The following is a 24,035-nucleotide window of genomic DNA, read 5'->3' on the forward strand; positions in this document are numbered from 1 at the left end:
TAAAGCTCCCTTTACACTGTCCCCCATCAAAGACTCCCAGGGCAGGTACAGAACAGGGTTAGATACAGAGTAAAGGTCCCTCGACACTGTCCCCATCAAAGACTCCCAGGACAGAGACAACACAGGGTTAGATACAGGGTAAAACTCCCTCTACACTGGCTCCATCAAACACTCCCAGGACAGAGACAGCACGGGATGAGACACAGCATCAAGCTCATGCTGCCTGGCTTGAACATTCTGCTCCAATACAACGTCAGCAGCAGAGAAAAGTGCTCAACTGTTTGTCACATCCTGGGACTTGCACAAAGTAATACAAAAAGAAATTACCTCAAAGGAATGGCTTTTGGAATCATTGCGGTAGCTCCTCAGTGTACTCAAAGACAGGACAGCACAGCCAAAGTTCCCTCCCATGATGCAGCGATTGGGACGCACAATCACAGCTGGTTCAGCTGGCAGGGGGCAGCGAGGCTCCTGTTTAGGTGTGGCAGCAGCTTCTTCAGGCTGCTTCCCCAGAGCATCCTGTACACAATTCAACAGCACTCAGTGAGATGAACAAAGCAAACCACAACAGTTCCCTGGAGAGACCAGAGAAACAGAGAGAGGGGGAGGAAGGCGCGGGGGAGGGGGAGGAAGGCGCGGGGGAGGGGGAGGAAGGCGCGGGGGAGGGGGAGGAAGGCGCGGGGGAGGGGGAGGAAGGCGCGGGGGAGGGGGAGGAAGGCGCGGGGGAGGGGGAGGAAGGCGCGGGGGAGGGGGAGGAAGGCGCGGGGGAGGGGGAGGAAGGCGCGGGGGAGGGGGAGGAAGGCGCGGGGGAGGGGGAGGAAGGCGCGGGGGAGGGGGAGGAAGGCGCGGGGGAGGGGGAGGCAGGCGCGGGGGAGGGGGAGGCAGGCGCGGGGGAGGGGGAGGCAGGCGCGGGGGAGGGGGAGGCAGGCGCGGGGGAGGGGGAGGCAGGCGCGGGGGAGGGGGAGGCAGGCGCGGGGGAGGGGGAGGCAGGCGCGAGGGAGGGGGAGGAAGGCGCGGGGGAGGGGGAGGAAGGCGCGGGGGAGGGGGAGGCAGGCGCGGGGGAGGGGGAGGCAGGCGCGGGGGAGGGGGAGGCAGGCGCGGGGGAGGGGGAGGCAGGCGCGGGGGAGGGGGAGGAAGGCGCGGGGGAGGGGGAGGCAGGCGCGGGGGAGGGGGAGGCAGGCGCGGGGGAGGGGGAGGCAGGCGCGGGGGAGGGGGAGGCAGGCGCGGGGGAGGGGGAGGCAGGCGCGGGGGAGGGGGAGGAAGGCGCGAGGGAGGGGGAGGAAGGCGCGGGGGAGGGGGAGGAAGGCGCGAGGGAGGGGGAGGAAGGCGCGAGGGAGGGGGAGGAAGGCGCGAGGGAGGGGGAGGAAGGCGCGAGGGAGGGGGAGGAAGGCGCGAGGGAGGGGGAGGAAGGCGCGAGGGAGGGGGAGGAAGGCGCGAGGGAGGGGGAGGAAGGCGCGAGGGAGGGGGAGGAAGGCGCGAGGGAGGGGGAGGAAGGCGCGAGGGAGGGGGAGGAAGGCGCGAGGGAGGGGGAGGCAGGCGCGGGGGAGGGGGAGGCAGGCGCGAGGGAGGGGGAGGAAGGCGCGGGGGAGGGGGAGGAAGGCGCGAGGGAGGGGGAGGAAGGCGCGAGGGAGGGGGAGGAAGGCGCGAGGGAGGGGGAGGAAGGCGCGAGGGAGGGGGAGGAAGGCGCGAGGGAGGGGGAGGAAGGCGCGAGGGAGGGGGAGGAAGGCGCGAGGGAGGGGGAGGAAGGCGCGAGGGAGGGGGAGGAAGGCGCGAGGGAGGGGGAGGAAGGCGCGAGGGAGGGGGAGGAAGGCGCGAGGGAGGGGGAGGAAGGCGCGAGGGAGGGGGAGGAAGGCGCGAGGGAGGGGGAGGAAGGCGCGAGGGAGGGGGAGGAAGGCGCGAGGGAGGGGGAGGAAGGCGCGAGGGAGGGGGAGGAAGGCGCGAGGGAGGGGGAGGAAGGCGCGAGGGAGGGGGAGGAAGGCGCGAGGGAGGGGGAGGCAGGCGCGAGGGAGGGGGAGGCAGGCGCGAGGGAGGGGGAGGCAGGCGCGAGGGAGGGGGAGGCAGGCGCGAGGGAGGGGGAGGAAGGCGCGAGGGAGGGGGAGGAAGGCGCGAGGGAGGGGGAGGAAGGCGCGAGGGAGGGGGAGGAAGGCGCGAGGGAGGGGGAGGAAGGCGCGAGGGAGGGGGAGGAAGGCGCGAGGGAGGGGGAGGAAGGCGCGGGGGAGGGGGAGGAAGGCGCGAGGGAGGGGGAGGAAGGCGCGAGGGAGGGGGAGGAAGGCGCGGGGGAGGGGGAGGAAGGCGCGAGGGAGGGGGAGGAAGGCGCGAGGGAGGGGGAGGAAGGCGCGAGGGAGGGGGAGGAAGGCGCGAGGGAGGGGGAGGAAGGCGCGAGGGAGGGGGAGGAAGGCGCGAGGGAGGGGGAGGCAGGCGCGAGGGAGGGGGAGGCAGGCGCGAGGGAGGGGGAGGCAGGCGCGAGGGAGGGGGAGGCAGGCGCGAGGGAGGGGGAGGCAGGCGCGAGGGAGGGGGAGGCAGGCGCGAGGGAGGGGGAGGCAGGCGCGAGGGAGGGGGAGGCAGGCGCGAGGGAGGGGGAGGCAGGCGCGAGGGAGGGGGAGGCAGGCGCGAGGGAGGGGGAGGCAGGCGCGAGGGAGGGGGAGGCAGGCGCGAGGGAGGGGGAGGCAGGCGCGAGGGAGGGGGAGGCAGGCGCGAGGGAGGGGGAGGCAGGCGCGAGGGAGGGGGAGGCAGGCGCGAGGGAGGGGGAGGCAGGCGCGAGGGAGGGGGAGGAAGGCGCGAGGGAGGGGGAGGAAGGCGCGAGGGAGGGGGAGGAAGGCGCGAGGGAGGGGGAGGAAGGCGCGAGGGAGGGGGAGGAAGGCGCGAGGGAGGGGGAGGAAGGCGCGAGGGAGGGGGAGGAAGGCGCGAGGGAGGGGGAGGAAGGCGCGAGGGAGGGGGAGGAAGGCGCGAGGGAGGGGGAGGCAGGCGCGAGGGAGGGGGAGGCAGGCGCGAGGGAGGGGGAGGCAGGCGCGAGGGAGGGGGAGGCAGGCGCGAGGGAGGGGGAGGCAGGCGCGAGGGAGGGGGAGGAAGGCGCGAGGGAGGGGGAGGAAGGCGCGAAGGAGGGGGAGGAAGGCGCGAGGGAGGGGGAGGAAGGCGCGAAGGAGGGGGAGGAAGGCGCGAAGGAGGGGGAGGAAGGCGCGAGGGAGGGGGAGGAAGGCGCGAGGGAGGGGGAGGAAGGCGCGAGGGAGGGGGAGGAAGGCGCGAGGGAGGGGGAGGAAGGCGCGAGGGAGGGGGAGGAAGGCGCGAGGGAGGGGGAGGAAGGCGCGAGGGAGGGGGAGGAAGGCGCGAGGGAGGGGGAGGAAGGCGCGAGGGAGGGGGAGGAAGGAGAAAAGATATTGACTATCTTGCTGATCTCTGCCCCTCAATATTTTATAAACCTCCAGGATCACCCCTCAGTCTCCTATACTCCAGAGGAAAAAGTCTGTCTATCCAGCCTCTCCTTTTCACTCAATCCATCAAGTCCCAATAGCATCCTCGTAAATCTTTCCTGCACTCTTCCTAGTTTAATAATATCCTTTCTATAACAGGGCACAGTCTCAAGATAAAGGGGGGGTGGTTTAGAACGGAGTTGAGGAGGAACTTCTTCACTCAAAGGGTGGTAAATCTCTGCCCGTTGAAGTGGTGGAGGCTGCCTCGCTAAATATATTTAAGACGCGGGTTGATAGGTTTTTGATAGGCAAGGGGATTAAGGGTTATGGGGAGAGGGCAGGAAGGTGGAACTGAGCCACGACAGATCAGCCATGATCTTATTGAATGGCAGGGCAGGCCATGATCTTATTGAATGGCAGGGCAGGCCATGATCTTATTGAATGGCAGGGCAGGCCATGATCTTATTGAATGGCAGGGCAGGCCATGATCTTATTGAATGGCAGGGCAGGCCATGATCTTATTGAATGGCAGGGCAGGCCATGATCTTATTGAATGGCAGGGCAGGCCATGATCTTATTGAATGGCAGGGCAGGCCATGATCTTATTGAATGGCAGGGCAGGCCATGATCTTATTGAATGGCAGGGCAGGCTCGAAGGGCTAGATGGCCTACTCCTGCTCCTATTTCTTATGTTCTTATGACCAGAATTGCACACAGTATTCCAAGTGTGGCCTTACCAATGTCTTGTACTACTTCAACAACTCCTGTATTCAATGTTCTGACTGATGAAACCAAGCATGCCAAATGCTTTCTTCACCACTCTGTCCACCTGTGGCTCCAATTTCAAGGAGTTATGAACCCGTACTCCTCGATCTCTTTGCTCTGTAACTCTCCTCAACACCCTACCATTAACTGACTAAGTCCTGCCCTGGTTCAAGCTACCAAAATGCATCACCTCACATTTGTCTAAATTAAACTCTACCTGTCATTCAACAGCCCAGTGGCTCAATTGATCAAGATCCCGTTGCAACTGGAGATAACTTTCTTCACTGTCCACTATGCCACCAATCTTAGTCATCTGCAAACTTACTAACCATGCTTCCTATATTCTCATCCATGAAGACACAAAGAAATAAATTATTTGTAAGTTTCATAATAATCATCAACAGCTTCATCAAGTTTCCCCTCAGATTCTTTTGCTCTTCAGTCTACTGACACCCTTCAGTTCGTAATGTCTCATTTGGAGAATTATTCCAGTAAATCTCTGCACCCTCTGAGACCTGAGCATCTTTTTCCCTTAAGTATGTTGGCCAGAAGCAGACATGATACTCCAGCAGAGGATGATTTGTGCTTTATTAAGCTTTAGCATACCTTTTAGCTCCATGCTCTGAGCTTTGATTAATAAAGACCTGATTAATAAAGAACTGCTTTCAGAACTTGTGCTGTCACCCTCAAGGATTTGTGCAATCACCCCCCTCCCAGTTCTTTCTGTCCTTGCACACTCTCCTTCCCCACTGTTGACTTTACCTTAATGTTCAAATTTTGCAACTGCATCCCATATAAACATTCAATATTTTCACCTCCTTCTGTTCCTCCACGGAGGAACTCTTTTCTTCTGTAGCTTCAATTGCTGCCTCCTTTTGGACCTCGGTTTCATCCTTCTCAATCTCTTCCTTTGCTGCCTCTTCTTCCAGTTCTTTCTCAAGACGGCTCACAAGCTGAGCTTTCGTTCCCTTCGCGTTCATATTCCTTGCTTTCAGCTCCCTGCGGAAGTCTTCCACCTAAAAAGATAAGACCCTTCAGAGAACAATGGCTTAATCCAACTTAACATCCTGTTTAAGGGTAGAGCCCATTAGGCACCAAGGGGCAAATCTGTGGGTGGAGGCAGAGGACATTGGTCAGATGTTAAATGAATATTTCGTATCTGTCTTCACCCATGAGAATAAGAAGGTAGTTATGGAACTCAGGGAAAGAGACTGAGAGGCTCTAGAGAAAATTCATAGGGAGTGACGAGATATTGGCGAACTTAAAAGTGGGCAAATCTCCAGGTCCGGATGAGTTGTGTTCCAGGTTGTTGAGGGAGGTAAGGGAGGAAATTGCAGGGGCTGACCCAAATTTTTAATTCCTCCCTGACCACCGGGGAGGTGCCACAGGACCAGAAAACAGCCAATGTGGCTCCACTATTTAAGAAAGGTTGTAGAAACAAGCCAAGGAACTAAGACCAGGGATTCTCACATCTGCGGCTGTGAAACTTGCCGAGAAGATTCTGAACGAGACATCCATCTCCATTTGGAAAGGCAAGGTTCGATCAGGGATAGTCAGTACGGTTTTGTTAGGAGGTTATGCCTAACAAATTTGATTGAATTTTTTGAGCACGTAAACAACTGTGTCAATGTTGGCAAGTGTGAGGTTATCTATTTTGGCAGAAATAATAGTAGGAGGGACTACTATTTAAAGGGCGAAAAGCTGCAGCATGCTACGGTGCAGAGAGATCTGGGGGTCCTTGTGCATCAGTCGCAAAAACCCAGCCTACAGGTGCAGCAGGTGATCAGGATGGCAAATGGGATGCTGGCCTTCATAGCGAGGAGGATTGAATATAAAAGTAGGGAGGTCTTGCTGCAACTGTACAGGGCACTGGCGAGGCCGCAGCTGGAGTACTGTGTGCAGTTTTGGTCGCCGCACTTGCGCAAGGATATTTTGGCCTTGGAGGGAGTGCAGAGGAGGTTCACTAGGCTGATACCGGAGTTGAGGGGGTTGAACTATGAAGAGAGGCTGAATAGACTGGGCTTGTACTCGTTGGAGTTTAGAAGGATGAGGGGGGATCTTATTGAGACGTATAAGATGAAGGGGATGGATAGGGTAGAGGTTGAGAGGTTCTTCCTGCTCAGAAAGGACAGCAGGACTAGAGGGCACAGCCTCAAGATAAGGGGGGGGCAGTTTAGAACAGAGTTGAGGAGGAACTTATTCACTCAAAGGGTGGTGAATCTCTGGAATTCTCTGCCCGTTGAAGTGGTGGAGGCTACCTTGCTAAATATATTTAAGACGCGGGTAGATAGGTTTTTGGTAGGCAAGGGGATGAAGGGTTATGGGGAGAAAGCGGGAAAGTGGAACTGAGCCACTTCAGATCAACCATGATCTTATTGAATGGCGGGGCAGGCTCGAGGGGTGAGATGGCGTACTCCTGCTCCTATTTCTTATGTTCTTATGATGAGGGTAGTGCGGTTGATGTCGTTGACATGGATTTCAGCAAAACCTTGGTCAAAATTCCACATGGGAGACTTATTAAGAAGGCTAATGCACATGGGATACATGGTGATGTGACAAGGTGTTTACATAATTGGCTTAGCGGTAGGAGAAAAAGGGTGGTAACAGATGGCTGTTTTAGTGACCAGAGGCATACCACAGGGATCCGTGCTGGACCACATACTGTTCGTCATTTATATAAATGACATAAATGACTATGTGGGAGGAGGATCAGTAAATTCACCAATGACACAAAAATTGGCTGGATGGTTAACAGTGAGTCTGTGTCTCTTGGATTACAGGAAGATAGAGACGAGATGGTCAAATGGGCAGATAAGTGGCAGTTGGAATTTAACCCTGAAAAGTTGAGGTGATGCACATTGGAAGGAATAATTTGACAAGGAAGTATACTATAAAAGATCCGACACTGTCTAAGTTCTGAAGAACAAAGGGACCTTGGCATATTTGTCCACAGATCTCCGAAGGCGGAACGGCAGGTCAACAGCGCGGTGAAAAAGGGCAGATGGAACACTTGCCTTGATCAATTGGGGTATAGATTACAAAAGCAGAGAGATCATGATGGACTTGTACAGAACTTTGGTGAAGCCACAGCTGGAGTACTGTGTGCAGTTCTGGTTGCCACATTATAGGAAGGAAGTGTACACGCTACAGGGGGTGCAGAGGAGAGATACCAATGAAGCTTTACTATTACAATATTACTATTACAATGCTGGAAACATAGCAACAGCAATGTGATGACTCGATCATCGTCCACCTCGTTGTCAAACGAGGGGCATGCACACGGTGGGTCATGCGTGGGCTGCTCTTGGAGGTTCCGGGAGTGGCCTAGTACTTCGTGTCGGTGTGTGTGCTTCATCCTGGACCGGTAGACGGGCGCCGCAACAGTTCGGTGACGAGCACTGCTAGCTGTGCAGATACATGGATTTGGGCCTGTGTCTGTGGGAGTTTGTGCATTTTCCCTGTGGTTGCGTGGGTTTCCTCCGGGCGCTCTGGTTTCCTCCCACACCCCAAAGATGTGCTCTTAGGCTGATTGGTTTTACCAAATTGGCACTATTCTCCCCTGAATCTGGCTAAGTTAGGGGTTCCAATCGTAGACACGCAGGGTAGAATAGGTGTAGTGTGATGCGGTGGCGCGGGCTCATTGGGCCGAAGGGCCTGTTTCCCGTGTTGGGTTGTTCTTTGTTTATCTGTTTTCGCGAGCTTGCTTGAGTGATGAATATTGGCCAGGACACCAGACAGAAACACCTTTGAATATTGGTTGTGGAGGTAAAGGGCTTCAGTTTGAAGCCCTCATGTTAAAGACAGCAGGGTCCTATGTTCAATTCCAGCCTCGGGTCACTGTCTGTGTGGAGTTTGCACGTTCTCCCCATGTCTGCATGGGTTTCCTCCAGGTGCTCCGGTTTCCTCCATACTCCGAACATGTGCAGGTTCGGTTGATTGGCCATGCTAAATTGACTCTGGTATCAAGGGGATTAACAGGGTAAATGAGTGGGGTTGCAGGAATAGGGCCTGGGTGAGATTGTGGTCAGTACAGTCTCCATAGGCCAAATGGCTTCTGTACTGTTGGCTTTCGATAATAGGAAGTTTGATATCAATACAGCCCAGAGGAAGAGTGAATAGGAACAAAGATTATGAGCAAGGATGATATATCCATGACAATGCTATCCCAAATCAGCATGCACATAGACAAGCAGTCATCAATGCTATGAGACACAGAAGCAGGTCTTACTTTCATGGTCTTCAGGTCCAGATTGCTCCACTGGGTTGGAGTGGGGAGTGCATCTTCTCCCTGCTCTTCCATCTTCTCTTCAGTCTGTCAGAATAAACATGTCTTACATTATCCTGAGCAGCCAGGATAGTCCACTGAGCTCACTTTCCTGTCCAGATTCCAAAAGGAGACTGTCAAAGCACCAAACAGCCACATAATAAGACCGCTATTTAACCCTGTCCAAGGCCTGACCTCCTATTAGGCACCTAATAGGAGCATCAAATACTCACAGCACAGGACAGGAGCATGAGGTAAATAGAGTACATGTCCCTCCATTCTGTCCCAATCAAATTTTATGCTGTCCCCATCAACCATTCCCAGTGCAGGTCAGCACAGGGTTAGATAAAGTAAAGCTCCCTCTACACTGTCCCCATCAAACACTCCCAGGACAGGTACAACACAGGGTTAGATATAAAGATCCCTCTACACTGTCTCCCATCAAACATGCCCAGGACAGGTACAGCACAGAGTTAGATACTAAGTAAAGCTCCCTCTGCACTGTCTCCATTAAACACTCCCAAGAACAGATATAGCACGGGGTTAGATACAGAGTAACCTCTAGATATAGAGGTTTACAGTCTGGAGACAGGCCCTTCAGCCCAACTTGTCCATGCCACTCTTTTTTTTAAACCCCTAAGCTAACCCCAATTGCCTGCATTTGGCTCATATCCCTCTATACTGATCTTACTCACCTAACTGTCTGAATGCTTTTTAAAAGACAAAATTGTACCTTTCTCTACTACTACCTCCAGTAGCTTGTTCCAGACACACCACCTTCTGAGTGAAAAAAAATGCCCCTCTGAACACTTTTGTATCTCTCCCCTCTCACCTGAAACCTTATGCCCTCTAGTTTTAGACTCTCTACCTTTGGGAAACTATATTGACCATCTTACTGATCCGTCCCCTTCATCATTTTATAGAAGTCTCTAAGATCACCCCTCAGCCTTCAATGCACCAGAGAAAAAAGTCCCAGTTTATCCAGCCTCTCCTTATAACTCAAACCATCAAGTCCTGGTATCACCCAAGTAAATCTTTTCCACACTTTCTAGTTTAATAATATGTTTTCTATAACAGGGTGACCAGAACTTACACAGTATTACCAATGTTGTGTCAACTTCAACAAGACGTCTCAACTCCTGTGTTCAACGTTCTGACTGATGAAACCACGCATGATGAATGCCTCCTTCACCATTCTGTCTACCTGTGACTCCACTTTCAAGGAGTTATGAACATGTACCCCTAGTTCTCTGTTTTGTAACTCTCCCCTTCGCCCTACCATTAACTGAGTAAGTCCTGCCCGAGTTCTGTCCACCAAAGTATGGGGAGTAAGGGCGTGGAATGCCCTGCCTGCAGTTGTGGACTCGCCAACTTTAAGGGCGTTCAAATGGTCAGTGATAGGCATATGGATAACATTGGAATAGTTTAGGTTCAAGGGTCATTAGATTGGTTCCACTGGTCGGCGCAACATCAGGGGCCGAAGGGCCTGTACTGCGCTGTAATGTTCTATGTTCTAAAATGCATCACCACACATTTATCTAAATTAAACTCCATCTGCCATTCGTCAGCACACTGACCCAATTGATCAAGACCCTGTTGTAATCAGAGATAAATGTCCCCATCAAACACTCTCAGGACAAGTACAGCACCGAGTTAGATACAAAGTAAAGCTCCCTCAACATGGTCCCCATCAAACACGACCATGGCAGACAGGTTAGATGAAAAGAAAGGTTCCTGCTGCACTGTCCTTATCCTGTGGACCCCCCATGATGAAAGATCGGCAGCCTGAAGGTACTTTTTCCCCCTTCCTGCACTGACTGCCTCGTGTCCCTGTAGGACAAGATTATCACTTGTCCCTGAAGTGACTTGTTTGCTGATTGTTTCATTGCTTCTCTTGCATCCAAATGGACTCCAAGCAAAAACATTGCTCAGTAGGGAAGCTGGAACATGTAACAGAATCAAGGAGGACATTTCAGCAAACCATTACTCAACCTTTCTGCCCACGCGAGTCAGACAAGGCCATGCTTTCAGCCAGTAGCAGTGAGACTGTAGGTGATAACTCCGTCTGTTACAAATAGGAGGCCACAAGAATTTACCGTCAGCCAGAAGGTTCCTGCAGTAAGACTCTACTGTCTACAGGGCTGCACTGTGCAATTCTCCAACCTGCACCCAGGTCTTCATCCTCTGATAATCTATTCATGCTGGATTCAATGTGGAGCAGCTTGTAACTTCTGACTGAGATATAAGCCTGAAGCAGGTGCAGTCAACTTTACTGTATAACACTTAGGTAAAGCACTAATCTTGACACTGTCTCACTCTGGTGTATAGTCAGTACAGATGTCAATGTTACTAATACTCTATAAACAAGTGCTATGTCAGTCCTCACGTGGCCAACCTGGGAAAGGGGACCTTTCATACTTGTGTGATTCCCTCTTGCACCAGTGTTCGATATTTGGCTGACTGCACCACCTTCAACCTGGATTGCTTGCTGCTACTATTTCCATTCCCTCAGCAATGCACAAATTGTGGAGAGGTCCCTCCCATGGTAGGTACAACACTTCTACTGCACAAGCTGTGCCTTCTTCTTCTGTGAATGCTATTCAATGGCAGGGTTAACTGTAACTCTCTACCTGCTCCACCATTAAAAAATTCTGTTCTGGCTGGGCACCTGTCTGGGAATAAGACTCCCTCGGAAGAACTGGGGAGCAAGCGGTCTTTGTAGTGTTGGTTCGTCAATTGAGATGGAAATAACCCTGAAAGCATCAGACTGAAAACCCAAAGCAGAAATGGGCCACGCACACACACAGGACAGTGCTCCTCACATTCACAGGAGATGCAGAACTGAAGGGAAAGCGCCTGTCAGGGGAATGAACAACAAATTGTCTGGCAAACTGCATCATAAACAGTGTTTCAGTTGGTGTGGAGGGATGTCACAGAGGAAGGTAGATACGTGGGGGGCACAGATGTATGATTGGTGTGCGCGGGTGCATAAACCAACTCTCAATTCCTTAAACAGGGTACTTTGGGAGCTGAAGATTTGTTGCTGTTTTCAGTGTTTAGCCAGTCATTATTGAGAGTGAAAAGAGTATATTCAGAGCTTCTACGCAGTGAGTAAAAACAACTGTTTAATTCAGACAGTTAAGTACACCAAGTGCCACTCTTTCCTTTGCTATGCATCAACGTTAGCCAGCCTATTACTGTGTGCCGACAGCACCCAGCTCATTTGTTACTGACATTCGGCTCATGTTCTATTTTCCTGTAGCGATCACAGACTGACCTGTGTTCAGTAACCCCACTGTGATACATTATGCTTACTGAGCTGTGTGGAATTGTGATCCTTAAACACAGCTTCTGTTCCCTCCCAGAGAAAAACACATCATCAGCGGCAGGCAGTCATTTGCGTGCCTGTTATCACATTCTCTTTGCTCCACAGTGAAAACTCTAAGGGGCAGATTCTGACACTGCTACTGGACAACTATTGGCATAGTTATTGATGTTTACTCAGCTGCCAACTCTTGTGCTAGCTTGACTCTCTTTAAGGAATTGAGATGTGGTCGTGAATGTGTTTCAGTGTGTCAGTGAAGCCCCCCTCCACATTCACACAGAGTGCCAAGAGGAGATGCAATCATTCTCCATTCCATCGTTTGAAAATTTCAAGGTCAGCAACTTTTAAGGACGGCAAATGGTCACGTCAACTGAGTGCTCCTGATCATTCCTGATATGGTAGTGGAGGGGTTAAGGCGTGTGTGTGTGTGTGTGTGTGTGTGTGTCTATGTGCGCGCGCGCGTGTCAATGTTTGTGTAAGAAAATGGAGTAATAAAAAAGATTCAATGCCTCATCTCGGTCCGTGTCCTTGTGCTCTGCCTGCTCCCTGTCAGTCAGCTGTTGCGTGTATCCCAGGGACAGTGCGTCCCACTCCAAGCGAGTAGGGAGGCAATGCCAAACATCCGGAAGAAATACAACCACAGTCTCCACGCGGGCTGGAGGCAGCCGCCCTTCACGGAGCTCTCCAGGCTGACGGTAGCGAATCTCAGCAAAGCGAAACCTGTCACAAGGGAAGAGGGTTACTGGATATAACAGCACACAGGAGCAGAAATCCAATGCTCACAGTCTACAGTCCCGCGTCATTCTGCACTTTTGATTTTAGCCTCCCCTTTCCAATGACAAGGCTTCTGTTCCCAATGTGTCCAACTCCCTTCCCGCTGCCCTCTCCATCAGCTGCGTAGACAGGCTCAACTCTCTGGTTCAGGAGGCAGAGAGAAATAGTGAGACACCACCTCCCCCAACCCCCACCCACCACCACCAATTTCCAGGTGGCTAACACAATCCAGTGTCAGGCACTGCCTACACACTCAGTTCCCTTCTAGCTTCAGCTGCTAACCGCAAGGCTAATAGAGCAAACGAATCGACAGCAGCAACCATTTCCCCTTCTCAGAGTTGCTTTTTGTTTTAGCTTTACAAACAGTTCAAACTCAGTGGGTTTGATGTATCATACACAATAGAAACAAACAGGACAGCGATGAAGAGACAGGACCTCAGAGCAGAGGTTAGGCGCTGGGGCTTCATGTTAAACATTCAGCACTTCCCCAGCGTCTACCATTTAGAACGTTAACCCAGGGAGTCACTGATAACAGCAGGCAATGACCAGAGGAGGTGTCAGCCTCCCAGTTGTTTGCAGCAGGAACATTATACATCTGGGCAACATGTTACAAATATAACTTCACTGGGTATTGGGAGGAAAGGCTCACTGTGCTATAAGCCCAAGAGCCCAGGATCGATTGGATATCTGTGTGGTTATGATTATGACAAACTTTTACCAAAACTGTTCATTTCCCTCACTTGCTTTGTCACACTTCAGTAAATCCCTTGAACCCATTCTCTCTCTGCAAAATGGCTATGTAACCCTGGAGGATGCATCTCGCCTTGTTACCTTGCAGTATCACCAGCAGGTTCTGTGCTAACACTGAGTCCAACATTTGATGGTTACGTGAAAGTGATGGAAGATATTGTTCCATTGCCCTAGTCCTGCAATGCACCAGCACTGAATGATGTTGTCTACAGCTGAACTGGATAGTTTTCCTCCACTGATGCATGTGATAAATTGTGTTCTCTTCATTAATGTTCCTGTCATGCCTCATCATCACGCCTCCTGCATCCTTCAGAATGTGTCCCCATGCCCGCTGTGCTCAACCATTCCTCTGCTGGGTCACAAACTCACCACTGAGTGCAGACGCTCAGGTCAATGCCAGTCAGGGATTTGGTAGTGCGAATGGCGGTCTTGATCAGCACCCTGGGATCTTTATCTGGACATGGGCCATCAAGAGAAGGAGACCAAGGACCTCCAATCAGCCCAGCTTCTTCCTGGCCCTTCATCCCCACCAAGAACTGCACAAAGGAACAAGAGAGAGGGAGGTCAGAAGGATGAAATCCACATATAAACAAAGGCAGTGCAAAAATGAAGTCCAATCTCACTTCTGGTGAACAGTCAATAAACAAACAGCCCAGAGATACCAGCAGAAAAGAACTTGGATTTCTACACACAATCTCAATGTCCCAAATCACCTCCGTTAATAAAACATTTCTGAAGTTATCCACCACTGCAGTGTTAGAAATGCAGCAGCCAATTTGCACACAGCAACAGTCCACAAACTGCACCGACCGATAATATTTGGCAATGTTGAACAATCAATACTGGCCACGGGACACGGAATTCCCCTGCTCTTCTTTCAACAATGCCAAGGCAAGGTTTCCTGTCACCTGAAGGGCAAGATGGGGATTTAATTTAATGCCTCATCCAAAAGATGGCAGCCTCCGATTGCACAGAGCGCCCCCAATTCTGACCCTCCGACAGTGAGGCACTCCCTCGATACTGACCCTCAGATAGTGTAGCACTCCCTCAACACCATCCTGCCTGACAGTGAAGTGCCCCCTCAGTACTGGGCATATTGGTGTAAGGTCAATTACCTGCTAATAATGATCCTAGATGGCATTATACTCAACTGTTTCATAGAATCCCGACAGTGCAGAAGGAGGCCATTCGGCCCGTCGAACCCACAACAACAACAACAATCCCACCCAGGCCCAATCCACATCACCCTACGGCGGGGCAGGCTCAAAGGGTGAGATGGCCTACTCCTGCTCCTATTTCTCATGTTCTTAGGTACCCTGCTAATCCCTCTAACTTGCACATCTTGGGACACTAAGGGGCAATTTAGTATGGCTGATCAACCTAACCCAGCCATCTCCGGACTGAGAGAAGAAACTGGGGCACACAGAGGAAGCCCATGCAGACTCAAGGAGAACTTGCAAAGTTCACACAGTCAGCCAAGGATGAAATTGAACTCAGGTCCCTGCCGCTGTGAGGCAACAGCGCTAAGCACTGTGCCGCCGTGCTGTCAGAAAGTCCTAGCATCCCAACTGGCAAGGGGTTGGTTTAATCTCTTCATTGGAGGATATTAGCTGGGGATATGACTGGGCTCAGTATTGCTGCTTTACTTGCTAAATCAGTATAGGCTCATACACCCGCTTGTAGCATTAAGGAGAATGTATCCGGACATGCAATCTGTTACCTTTGCAACATAATGGCCGAATAAAGTTCCTCTGCATAAATCACCTCAGAGGACCTACCTTGATCAGCTTGGTGGGATGTTGAGGAACCTCAGATGTCTCTTTTGGGGCCTCAGCCAAGGTGCATGTTTGGTGATACAGCTTCTGGAGGTCAGGGCATGACAACAGTATCACCTAAAAGTGAGGCAAGCAATGGATAGAGACAACTTCAATTCCAGTTCAGACAAGCTTTCAATGGCAAACACAAAACCAAAATTACAGCCCCACAGGCAGCCATTTAGCCCTTCACCAGGAATGCTGCGACTCAATCTGATACCACATGCACTGTATCTGGAACAGTGTGAAAAATGCAGTGAAGCACATACGGATACGGCAAGCTTTACTAAATGTACTTCAGTTTCAACAGAAGGATATGAACTCACTGATTGTGGCCAGGGTGGGTGTGGGTGGGGGGTTCAGTGGAGATCTGCAGTAAAGTTTTTTACACAGAGGGTGGTGGGAGCCTGGAATGCACTGCAAGTGAGGTGGCTGAGGGAGTTACATTAGCGACATTTAAGAGTTATCTGGATAGAACAAACGGGGAAGAGGGATGTCAGCAGTTGGTCTGAATAGGACAACATGATCAGCGCAGACTTGGAGGGCCAAAGGGCCTGTCCCTGTGCTGTACTGTTCTTTGAAACAAGCGAGCAGCATTGAGTGTGTGTCTGTGTGGAGAGGGAGTGCGCAGAGGGGGAGGAGTGTGCATGGCTGGGTGGTGGTGGGGGGGACAAGAGACAGTTGAGCTGCGCAGAGGGTGCAAGCTTGCAGCTATGGGGAGTGGATGTGTATCGAGGATGTGGCAGACACAGTTGTGCTGCACTCCATGTGTCTGGGAATAAAGGAGAGATACATTGTGAGCAGCAGCCTGACACTGGGCGATGTTGGAGCGATAGTCAAACCCTATACACACACATTCATTCCTAATAGACACTTGGCTCACCTTGGCACTGTAAGTGGAATCTGCATCAGCGGGGTCCACAGTACTATCCTGTCCCTCAGCCAGGTCTGATCCAGGCTCCATCACATGGAATACACACTTCTGTCCTAACTGTAAAGGTTCACTCAACGGGAATGTATTGACCCAGCACAGCTTACTATCGAAGAACGTGTCAGGGATGTGCAGGCAAGGATATCGGCGCTGGACTTCAATTGCATCACAAGAAGAGCTGCACAATAGAAAGCAAAACACTGCATTCACAGTGACTGACAATCGGGAACAGTAAACACAGTGCCCAGATTCCCATGTCTCATTAACCACAGTGCCCAGATCCCCATGTCTCATTTCTGCCAACATATCAGTGATAGAAACCAATGCCCCACTCTGAATTGGTACGGAAAAGCAGGGCATATTGATCTTAGCAAGTGCACAATTCACTGGAGCCCAGCACACCAGCTTTGAATGTCCATCCTCAAGTCTGTGCCCAACTTCCATGCAGAACAATCTCCCATCACTGTGTATGGTCAATCACCAACTGGCTCCAATCCCGTCACCCTGCGGGCAATTTCCAACTGACCCCAATCCCGTTCCTGACCCCCATTCCTGCAAGTCATTTCAGACTGACCCCAACCTCGTCACCCTGTTGGTAATTTCAGACTGACCCCCAGCCCTTCCCTGTGTGGGGTTAATCAGAGACTGGCCCCCAGCCAGTCACCCTGTGGGTAATTTCAGACTGACCCCCAGCCCGTCACCCTGTGGGTAATTTCAGACTGACCCCCAGCCCGTCACCCTGTGGGTAATTTCAGACTGACCCCCATCCCGTCACCCTGTGGGTAATTTCAGACTGACCCCCAGCCCGTCACCCTGCGGGTAATTTCAGACTGACCCCCAGCCCGTCACCCTGCGGGTAATTTCAGACTGACCCCCATCCCGTCACCCTGTGGGCAATTTCAGACTGACCCCCATCCCGTCACCCTGTGGGCAATTTCAGACTGACCCCCATCCCGTCACCCTGTGGGCAATTTCAGACTGACCCCCAGCCCGTCACCCTGTGGGTAATTTCAGACTGACCCCCATCCCGTCACCCTGTGGGTAATTTCAGACTGACCCCCATCCCGTCACCCTGTGGGTAATTTCAGACTGACCCCCAGCCCGTCACCCTGTGGGTAATTTCAGACTGACCCCCATCCCGTCACCCTGTGGGTAATTTCAGACTGACCCCGATTCCATCACCCTGTGTGGGGTTAATCCTGTCACCCTGCAGGTAATTTCAGACTGATCCCAATCCTGTCACTGTGTGGGTAATCACAGACCTTGATTGGCTGAAATAAAGCAGAAGCATGACAGGTATCCAGAGAGAGGCTTCGATCAGGAAACAGTCCGTCAACAGTGTTTGACCCAGACTGAGAGCAGTCAGTTCAGCACTTTGGCACAGTGCGATGGGAATTCCATGTGTCAGGCTGAACAGTGCAAGCAGCTTCCTCGGATCACAGAACGATACAGCACAGAAGAGGCCCTTTGGCCCATAGAGTCTGCACCGACATCAGTCAAGTATTATGATCTCCGTCGATGAACATCCCAGAATTAAACCCTGGCACAAAAGGCCATGATTTTTTTTGTTGAAAACATGGATGGTCACAACACTGCAATTAACTTCTGACAACAAAAATAAAGATTAAACATGAAAAGTTTAACTCTAATACAATACTCCTTCATTCACTTATCTTCACAAATGTACACAAATTTAAAGGGTAACACAGGTTACAAAATATATGCCAGGATTTTCTCAGTAAATACATAGTCCCTATAACCCTAGAGCCTAATTGTGGCCAGGTACACCTCACTCAAATTGGTAGTTGCTACCCAATCCAACTGGGTTTTTCCTCAAATCCTGCAGATGATACTACACTGTGAGCCAGCTGGCCTCACTGGACTCTGGTTTCCACACTTTTCAAACTGCCAATCTCAAAAATAATCTTTGTTTGAAGAATGCTTTCCATCAACTTTTTACAGCAAGGATCCACCTCTTTCCAGCAAGGATCAACTTTCCTTTCAGTATTCCTTTGACTTGATTAGCAATGCACTTTCAAACTTTCACACAATCTCTCAGGGACCCAATCACCAACTCATTAACCATCAACTTTTACTTCACAGGCTCTAAGATATCACCAATGTCACGATTACTTCAAAACTCTGCATGCACTCGAGCTGACTTCACCAGGTCTGTCCTTTTCAGCTGTCTTTAACTTCCCTGTTCCAATTCCAGTGCATTTTCCTTTTTACTCCAATGCTTTTGAAAACTCAATCCTAAATCTGCTCCCTCTTATTTTGAGGCTATGCCCCCTAGTTTTAGTTTCACTTGTCAGTGCAAACAACTTTCTTGCTTCTGTCTTACCGAAACCCTTCATAATCTTTTATGTTTCCGTAAGATTTCCCCTCACTCTTCTGAATTCCAATGAGTATTGCCCCAGTCTACTCAGGCTGTCCTCATAAGCCAACCCTCCGGAATCAACCGAGTGAATTTCCTCTACACCCCCTCCAATGCCAGTATATCAGACCAAAACTGTACACAGTACTGCAGATGTAGCCTCACCAGCACCTTAAACAGCTGCAACATAACTTCACTTCCATCCCTCTTGCAATGAAGGACAAAATTCCATTTGCCTTCTTAATTACTTGCTGCACCTGCAAACCAACTCCTTGAGATTCCTGCACAAGGACCCCCAGGTCCCTCTGCTCAGCAGCATGCTGCAAATTTAGCATTTAAATAATAGTCCATTTTGCTGTTATTCCTACCAAAATGGATGATCTTACATTTGCCAACATTGTACTCATCTGCCAGACCCTCACCCATTCACTTAGGCTACCTATATCCCTTTACAGACTTTCAGCGTCCTGTGCACACTTTGCTCTGCCACTCATCTTAGTGCCATCTGCGAATTTTAACACACGACACTTGGTCCCCAACTCCAAATCATTTACGTAAATCGTAAACAATTGCAGTCCCAACACTGATCCTTGAGGCATACCACGACTCCCTGATCGCCAACCAGGAAAACACCCATTTACCCCCAATCTTTGCTTTCTGTTAGTTAACCAATCCTCTCTCCATGCGAATACATGACCCATAACACTGTGCACCTTTATTTTATGTAGCAGTCTTTGGTGTGTGGCACCTTGTCAAATGCCTTCTGGAAATCCCAATACACTACATCCACATGTTCCCTGTTGTCCACTGTACATGTAATGTTCTCAAAGAATTACACCAAATTAGTCAAACATGACCTGCCCTTCATGAACCCATGCTGCGTCTTCCAAGGGGCAAGTGACATAACTGTTATTTATAAATACAAAAAGAGTAACAGGGAGAGAATAAAAACTCTTCAGGATCAACAAGGTCATCTATGTGAGGATCCACAAGAGATGGCCGAGATCCTCAATGAATATTTCTCATCAGTGTTTACTGATGAAAAGCATGGATTTTAGGGAATTTGGGGAAATCAATACTGATGTCTTGAGGAGTGTACATATTACAGAGGAGGTGCTGGAAGTCTTAAAGTGCATCTAGGCAAATAAATGCCCGGGAGCTGATGAAGTATATCCCAGGACGTTGTGGGAGGCTTGGGATGAAATTGCGGATCCCCTAGCAGAGATATTTGAATCATCGATAGTCACGAGTGAGGTGCCTGAAGATCGGAGGTTGGCAAATGTTGTGCTTTTGTTTAAAAAGGACTACAGGGAAAAACCTGGGAACTACAGGCCAGTGAGCCTCACATCAGTGGCGGGTAAATTGTTGGAAGGTATTTTGGGAGACAGGATCTACAGGCATTTAGAGATACAAGGACTGATTAGGGACAGTAAGTACGTCTCATGTCTCAGAAATTTAGTTGAGTTTTTTGAACCAAGGTAGATGAGGGCAGTGCAGTTGATGTTGCCTACACGGACTTTAGCAAGGCCTTTGACAAGGTACCACGTTAGGTTGTGACATAAAATTAAATCTCACGGGATCCAGGGTGACGTATCTAAACGGATACAAAATTGGCTTCCTGGCAGAAGCAAGAGGATGGTTGTAGAGACTTGTTTTTCAAACTGGAGGCCTGTGACCAGCACTGGGCCCACTGTTATTTGTCATTTATATTAATGATTTGGATGAGAATATCAGAGGCATGGTTACTAAGTTTGCAGATGACACCAAGATTGGTGGCATAGTGGACAGTCAAGAAAGTTATCTCCAGTTGCCATGGTATATGTTCATAGCGCCTTGAAAGTGGAGTCACAGGTGGACAGAGTGGTGAAGAAGGCATTCAGCATGCTTGGTTTCAACGGTCAGAGCACTGAATACAGGAGTTGGGACGTCTTGTTGAAGTTGTACAAGACATCAGTAAGGCCACACTTGGAATACTATGTACAGTTCTGGTCACCCCATTAGAGAAAGGATATTATTAAACTAGAAAAAGTGAGAACAGATTTACGAGGATGCTACCGGGACTTGATTGATTGAGTTATGAGGAGAGTTTGAACAGACTGAAACTTTTTTCTTTGGAGCGTAGGAGGCTGAAAGATGACCCTAAGTAGGTCTATAAAATTATGAGGGGCATAGACAAGGTAGATCGTCAATATCTTTTCCCAAAGGTAGGGGAATCTGAAACTAGAGGGCATAGGTTTGAATCAAGAGGGGATAGATACAAAAGTGTCCAGAGGGGCAATTTTTTCACACAGAGGGTGGTGAGTCTCTGGAACAAACTGCCAGAAGTAGTAGTAGAGGCAGGTACAATTTTGTCTTTTAAAAAGCATTTCGATAGTTACATGGGTACGATTGGGTGTAGGGGGATATGGGCCAAATGCAAGCAATTGGGATTAGCTTAGGGGTTTTAAAAAGGATGGCACGGACAAGTTGGGCCGAGGGGCCTGTTTCCTCATGCTGTAAACTTCTGTGACTATGAGTCTGTATCCAGATGTCTCACTATTTCTTCCAAGATGATAGATTCAAGCATTTTCCGTACTACAGAAGTTAAGCTAACTGGCCTATAGTTACCCGTCTTTTGTCTAGCTCTTTTTTAAATAGTGGCACCATATTTGCTGTTTTCCAGTCTGCGGGAACCACCCCAGAGTCCAGCGAATGCTGGGACGCATTCCATCAGGACCAGGAGATTTGTCTACCCTGAGCCCCATTAACTTGCTCAACACTACCTCTTTCATGATAATGATAGTTTCTAGGTCCTCACCTGCCATAGCCTTCCTGTCATCAATTTTTGGCAAGTTATTTGCATCTTCCTGTTCAATGCCTCAGCCATTTTCTTATTTCCAGTTATTACATCCCCTTTCTCGCCCTCTAAAAGGCCGATGTTTACTTTCGCCACTCTTTTTTGCTTTATATATTTATAGAAACTGTTGCCATCTGTTTTTATATCCTGAGCTAGTTTACTCTCAGAATCCATCTTATTTTTCCTGATAGTTTTTTTGTGGCTTTCTGTTAACCTTTCAAGATTTTCTAACCTCGAGTTTCCCACTTACCTTTGCCACTTTGTATGCATTTTCTTCCAATTAGATTGTCTCCTTTATTTCCTGAGATATCCATAGCTGATTATCTCTTTTCCTTCCTTCTTTATCACTGGTATATACTTTTGCTGAGCACTGTCAAAAATCGCTTTGTAAGTCCTCCACTGTTCCTCTATTGTCCCACCATAAAGATTTTGCTCCCAGTTTGATTACTGGTTTCCGTCACCGCCTGTGCAGAGTTTGCATGTTCTCCCCATGTCCACGTAGGTTTTCTCTGGGTGCTCCAGTTTCCTCCCAGTGTGTGAAAGACACGCTGGTTAGGTACATTGGCCATGCTAAATTCTCCTTCAGTGTACCTAAACAGGTGCCAGAGTATGGCAACTAGGGGATTTTCACAGTAACTTCATTGCAGTGATAATGTAGTCTACTTGTGACGAATAAATAAACTTTCAGACTTAGCTCCAACTGCCTTCAGTTCAGTTAAAACACAACCACAATGTATTGCATTTCCTGAAGTGGCCCCCGGTTGCTTTGCAATAGCTCATTCTTTCTCCAAGCTCTTACTTTTCATGCCACAAACTCTCAAAGCACCACAGAAACACAACTGCAAATGAAACAAAAAGAACCCGTACATGTAAACACCTTTAACATTAACCCAACTGGAGATTTACCCTTTCTTAAATTCCAGGACATGTTGAGATAAAAAGGGTGGAGGTATTGGAGGTTTTGAAAAACATTAAGGTGACTCAGTCCCCAGGGCCAGATATGAGAGAAATGAGGGAAGTAATTGCTTAGGCCTTTGCCCAAATCTTTGTATCCTCTTTCGCTACAAAGAAGGTACCAGAGGATTAGAGAGTAGCTAACATTGTTCCTCTGTTTAAGAAGGTCAGAAGAGACAAACTGGGAAATTATGGGCATGAGAGTCTTACATCAATGGTGGGGAAATTATCAGAGAAAATTCTTAGGAACAGGATGTACTCACACCTGACAGAATGGGCAGCATGGTCTTGTGAACAAACTTGATTAAATTCTTTGATGAAGTGACAAAAAAATTGACCAAGGCAGGGCAGTGAATGTTGTTTCCATGGACTTTGGTAAAGCCTTCGATATGTTTCTCATAGCAGGCTGATACAGAAGGTGAAGTCATATGGGATCCGAGGGGAGCTGGTAAGATGGATACAAAACTGGCTTGGACATAGAAAACAGAGACGAGCAATGGAAGAGGACTTTTCTAATTGGAGGTTGTGACAAACGGTGTTCCACAAGGATCAGTGCTGGGGCCTCTGTGGTTTCTAATATATACATAAATGATTTGGAGGAAAATATAGGTCTCATTAGTAAATTTACAGATAATAAAAAAATTGGGGGAGTAACAGATCGTGAGGAGGATTGTTAGAGGATACAGCAGGTTATAAATCAGCTGGAGACCTGGGCCCAAAGATGGGAGATGGAATTTAATCTGGACCAATGTGAGGTGATGTGATTTGGAAGATTTACTGCATAAAGAAAGCATCAAGTAAATGGTAGAGTCCTTAGAAATATTAGCACACAGAGGGATCTAGGCATGCAGATCCATAGTTCCCTGGAAGTAGCAACTCAATTGGACAAGGTGGCCAAGAAGGCGTTTCACATGCTGGCCTTCATTGGCTGGGGGACTGAGTATAAGAGTTGGAAAATCATGTTCCAGCTGCAGAAGATAGAAGGCCGCATCTGGAGTAATGCATACAATTCTGGTCGCCACACGACCAGAAGGATGCTGATGCCTTGGAAAGGATGCAGGAGAGATTTACCAGGATTTTGCCTGGTTTGATTTGATTGGATTTATTATTGTCACATACAGTGAAAAGTATTGTTTCTTACGTGCTGTATGGACAAAACATACCGTTCATAGAGAAGGAAACAAGGGAGTGCAGGATGCAGTTTAGTCATAGCTCGGGTGTTGAGAAAGATCAACTTAATGCAAGCTAAGACAACAGCAGGGAAGAAACTGTTCTTGAGAGGGTTGGTACTTTTGTATAATTTTCCCAACGGAAAAAGGTGGAAGAGAGAATGTCTGGGGTGTGTGGGGTCCTTAATTATGCTGGCTGCTTTGCTGAGGCAGCAGGAAGTGTAGACAGGGTCAGTGGATGGGAGGCTGGTTTGCGTGATGGATTGGGCTACATTCACGACGTTTTGTAGTTCCTTGCAGTCTGGGGAAGAGTGGGAGCCAGACCAAGCTGTGATACCTCCAAAAAGAATGCTTTCCATGGTGCATCTGTAAAACTTGCTGAAAGTAATAACTACATGCCAAATTTCCTCAGTCTTCTCAGAAAGTAAAAGCGTTGGTGAGCTTTCGTAACGATCGTGTTGGCAAGGGAGGACCAGGACAGGGCAAGTAAAAATTTGAAGCTCTCAACCCTTTCTATTTCGTCCCGAGTGATTTGGAGGATATGGACTATGAAGCAAAATTGAACAAACTTGGGATTGTTTTCATTGGAGCGTTGGAGGATGACGGGGGACATGATAGAGGTTTACAAGAATATAACAGGCTTGGATCACCAGAGTGTTTTTCCCAGGA

The 24,035-nt window shown here is 49.8% G+C and overlaps 1 protein-coding gene across 2 annotated transcripts in view; it reads right to left on the reverse strand.

The window, feature by feature from the left end:
• Nucleotides 1–24,035, reverse strand: part of LOC145361440 (cell division cycle and apoptosis regulator protein 1-like) — a 59,616-nt gene that overhangs the window by 13,698 nt on the left and 21,883 nt on the right. For both annotated transcript variants that reach the window (XM_080217250.1, XM_080217249.1), the window contains 7 exons: nt 15,983–16,208; nt 15,064–15,177; nt 13,655–13,821; nt 12,271–12,481; nt 8,401–8,484; nt 4,988–5,188; nt 328–519 (listed from right to left, as the gene is read on the reverse strand). In XM_080217250.1, the coding sequence (XP_080073376.1) occupies nt 328–519; nt 4,988–5,188; nt 8,401–8,484; nt 12,271–12,481; nt 13,655–13,821; nt 15,064–15,177; nt 15,983–16,208 (1,195 nt within the window). The remainder of the gene's footprint in view (nt 1–327; nt 520–4,987; nt 5,189–8,400; nt 8,485–12,270; nt 12,482–13,654; nt 13,822–15,063; nt 15,178–15,982; nt 16,209–24,035) is intronic.

Source organism: Carcharhinus amblyrhynchos, chromosome 34, assembly GCF_965287045.1.
Source record: "Carcharhinus amblyrhynchos chromosome 34, sCarAmb.v2.hapA, whole genome shotgun sequence".
NCBI classification, from domain to species: domain Eukaryota; kingdom Metazoa; phylum Chordata; class Chondrichthyes; order Carcharhiniformes; family Carcharhinidae; genus Carcharhinus; species Carcharhinus amblyrhynchos.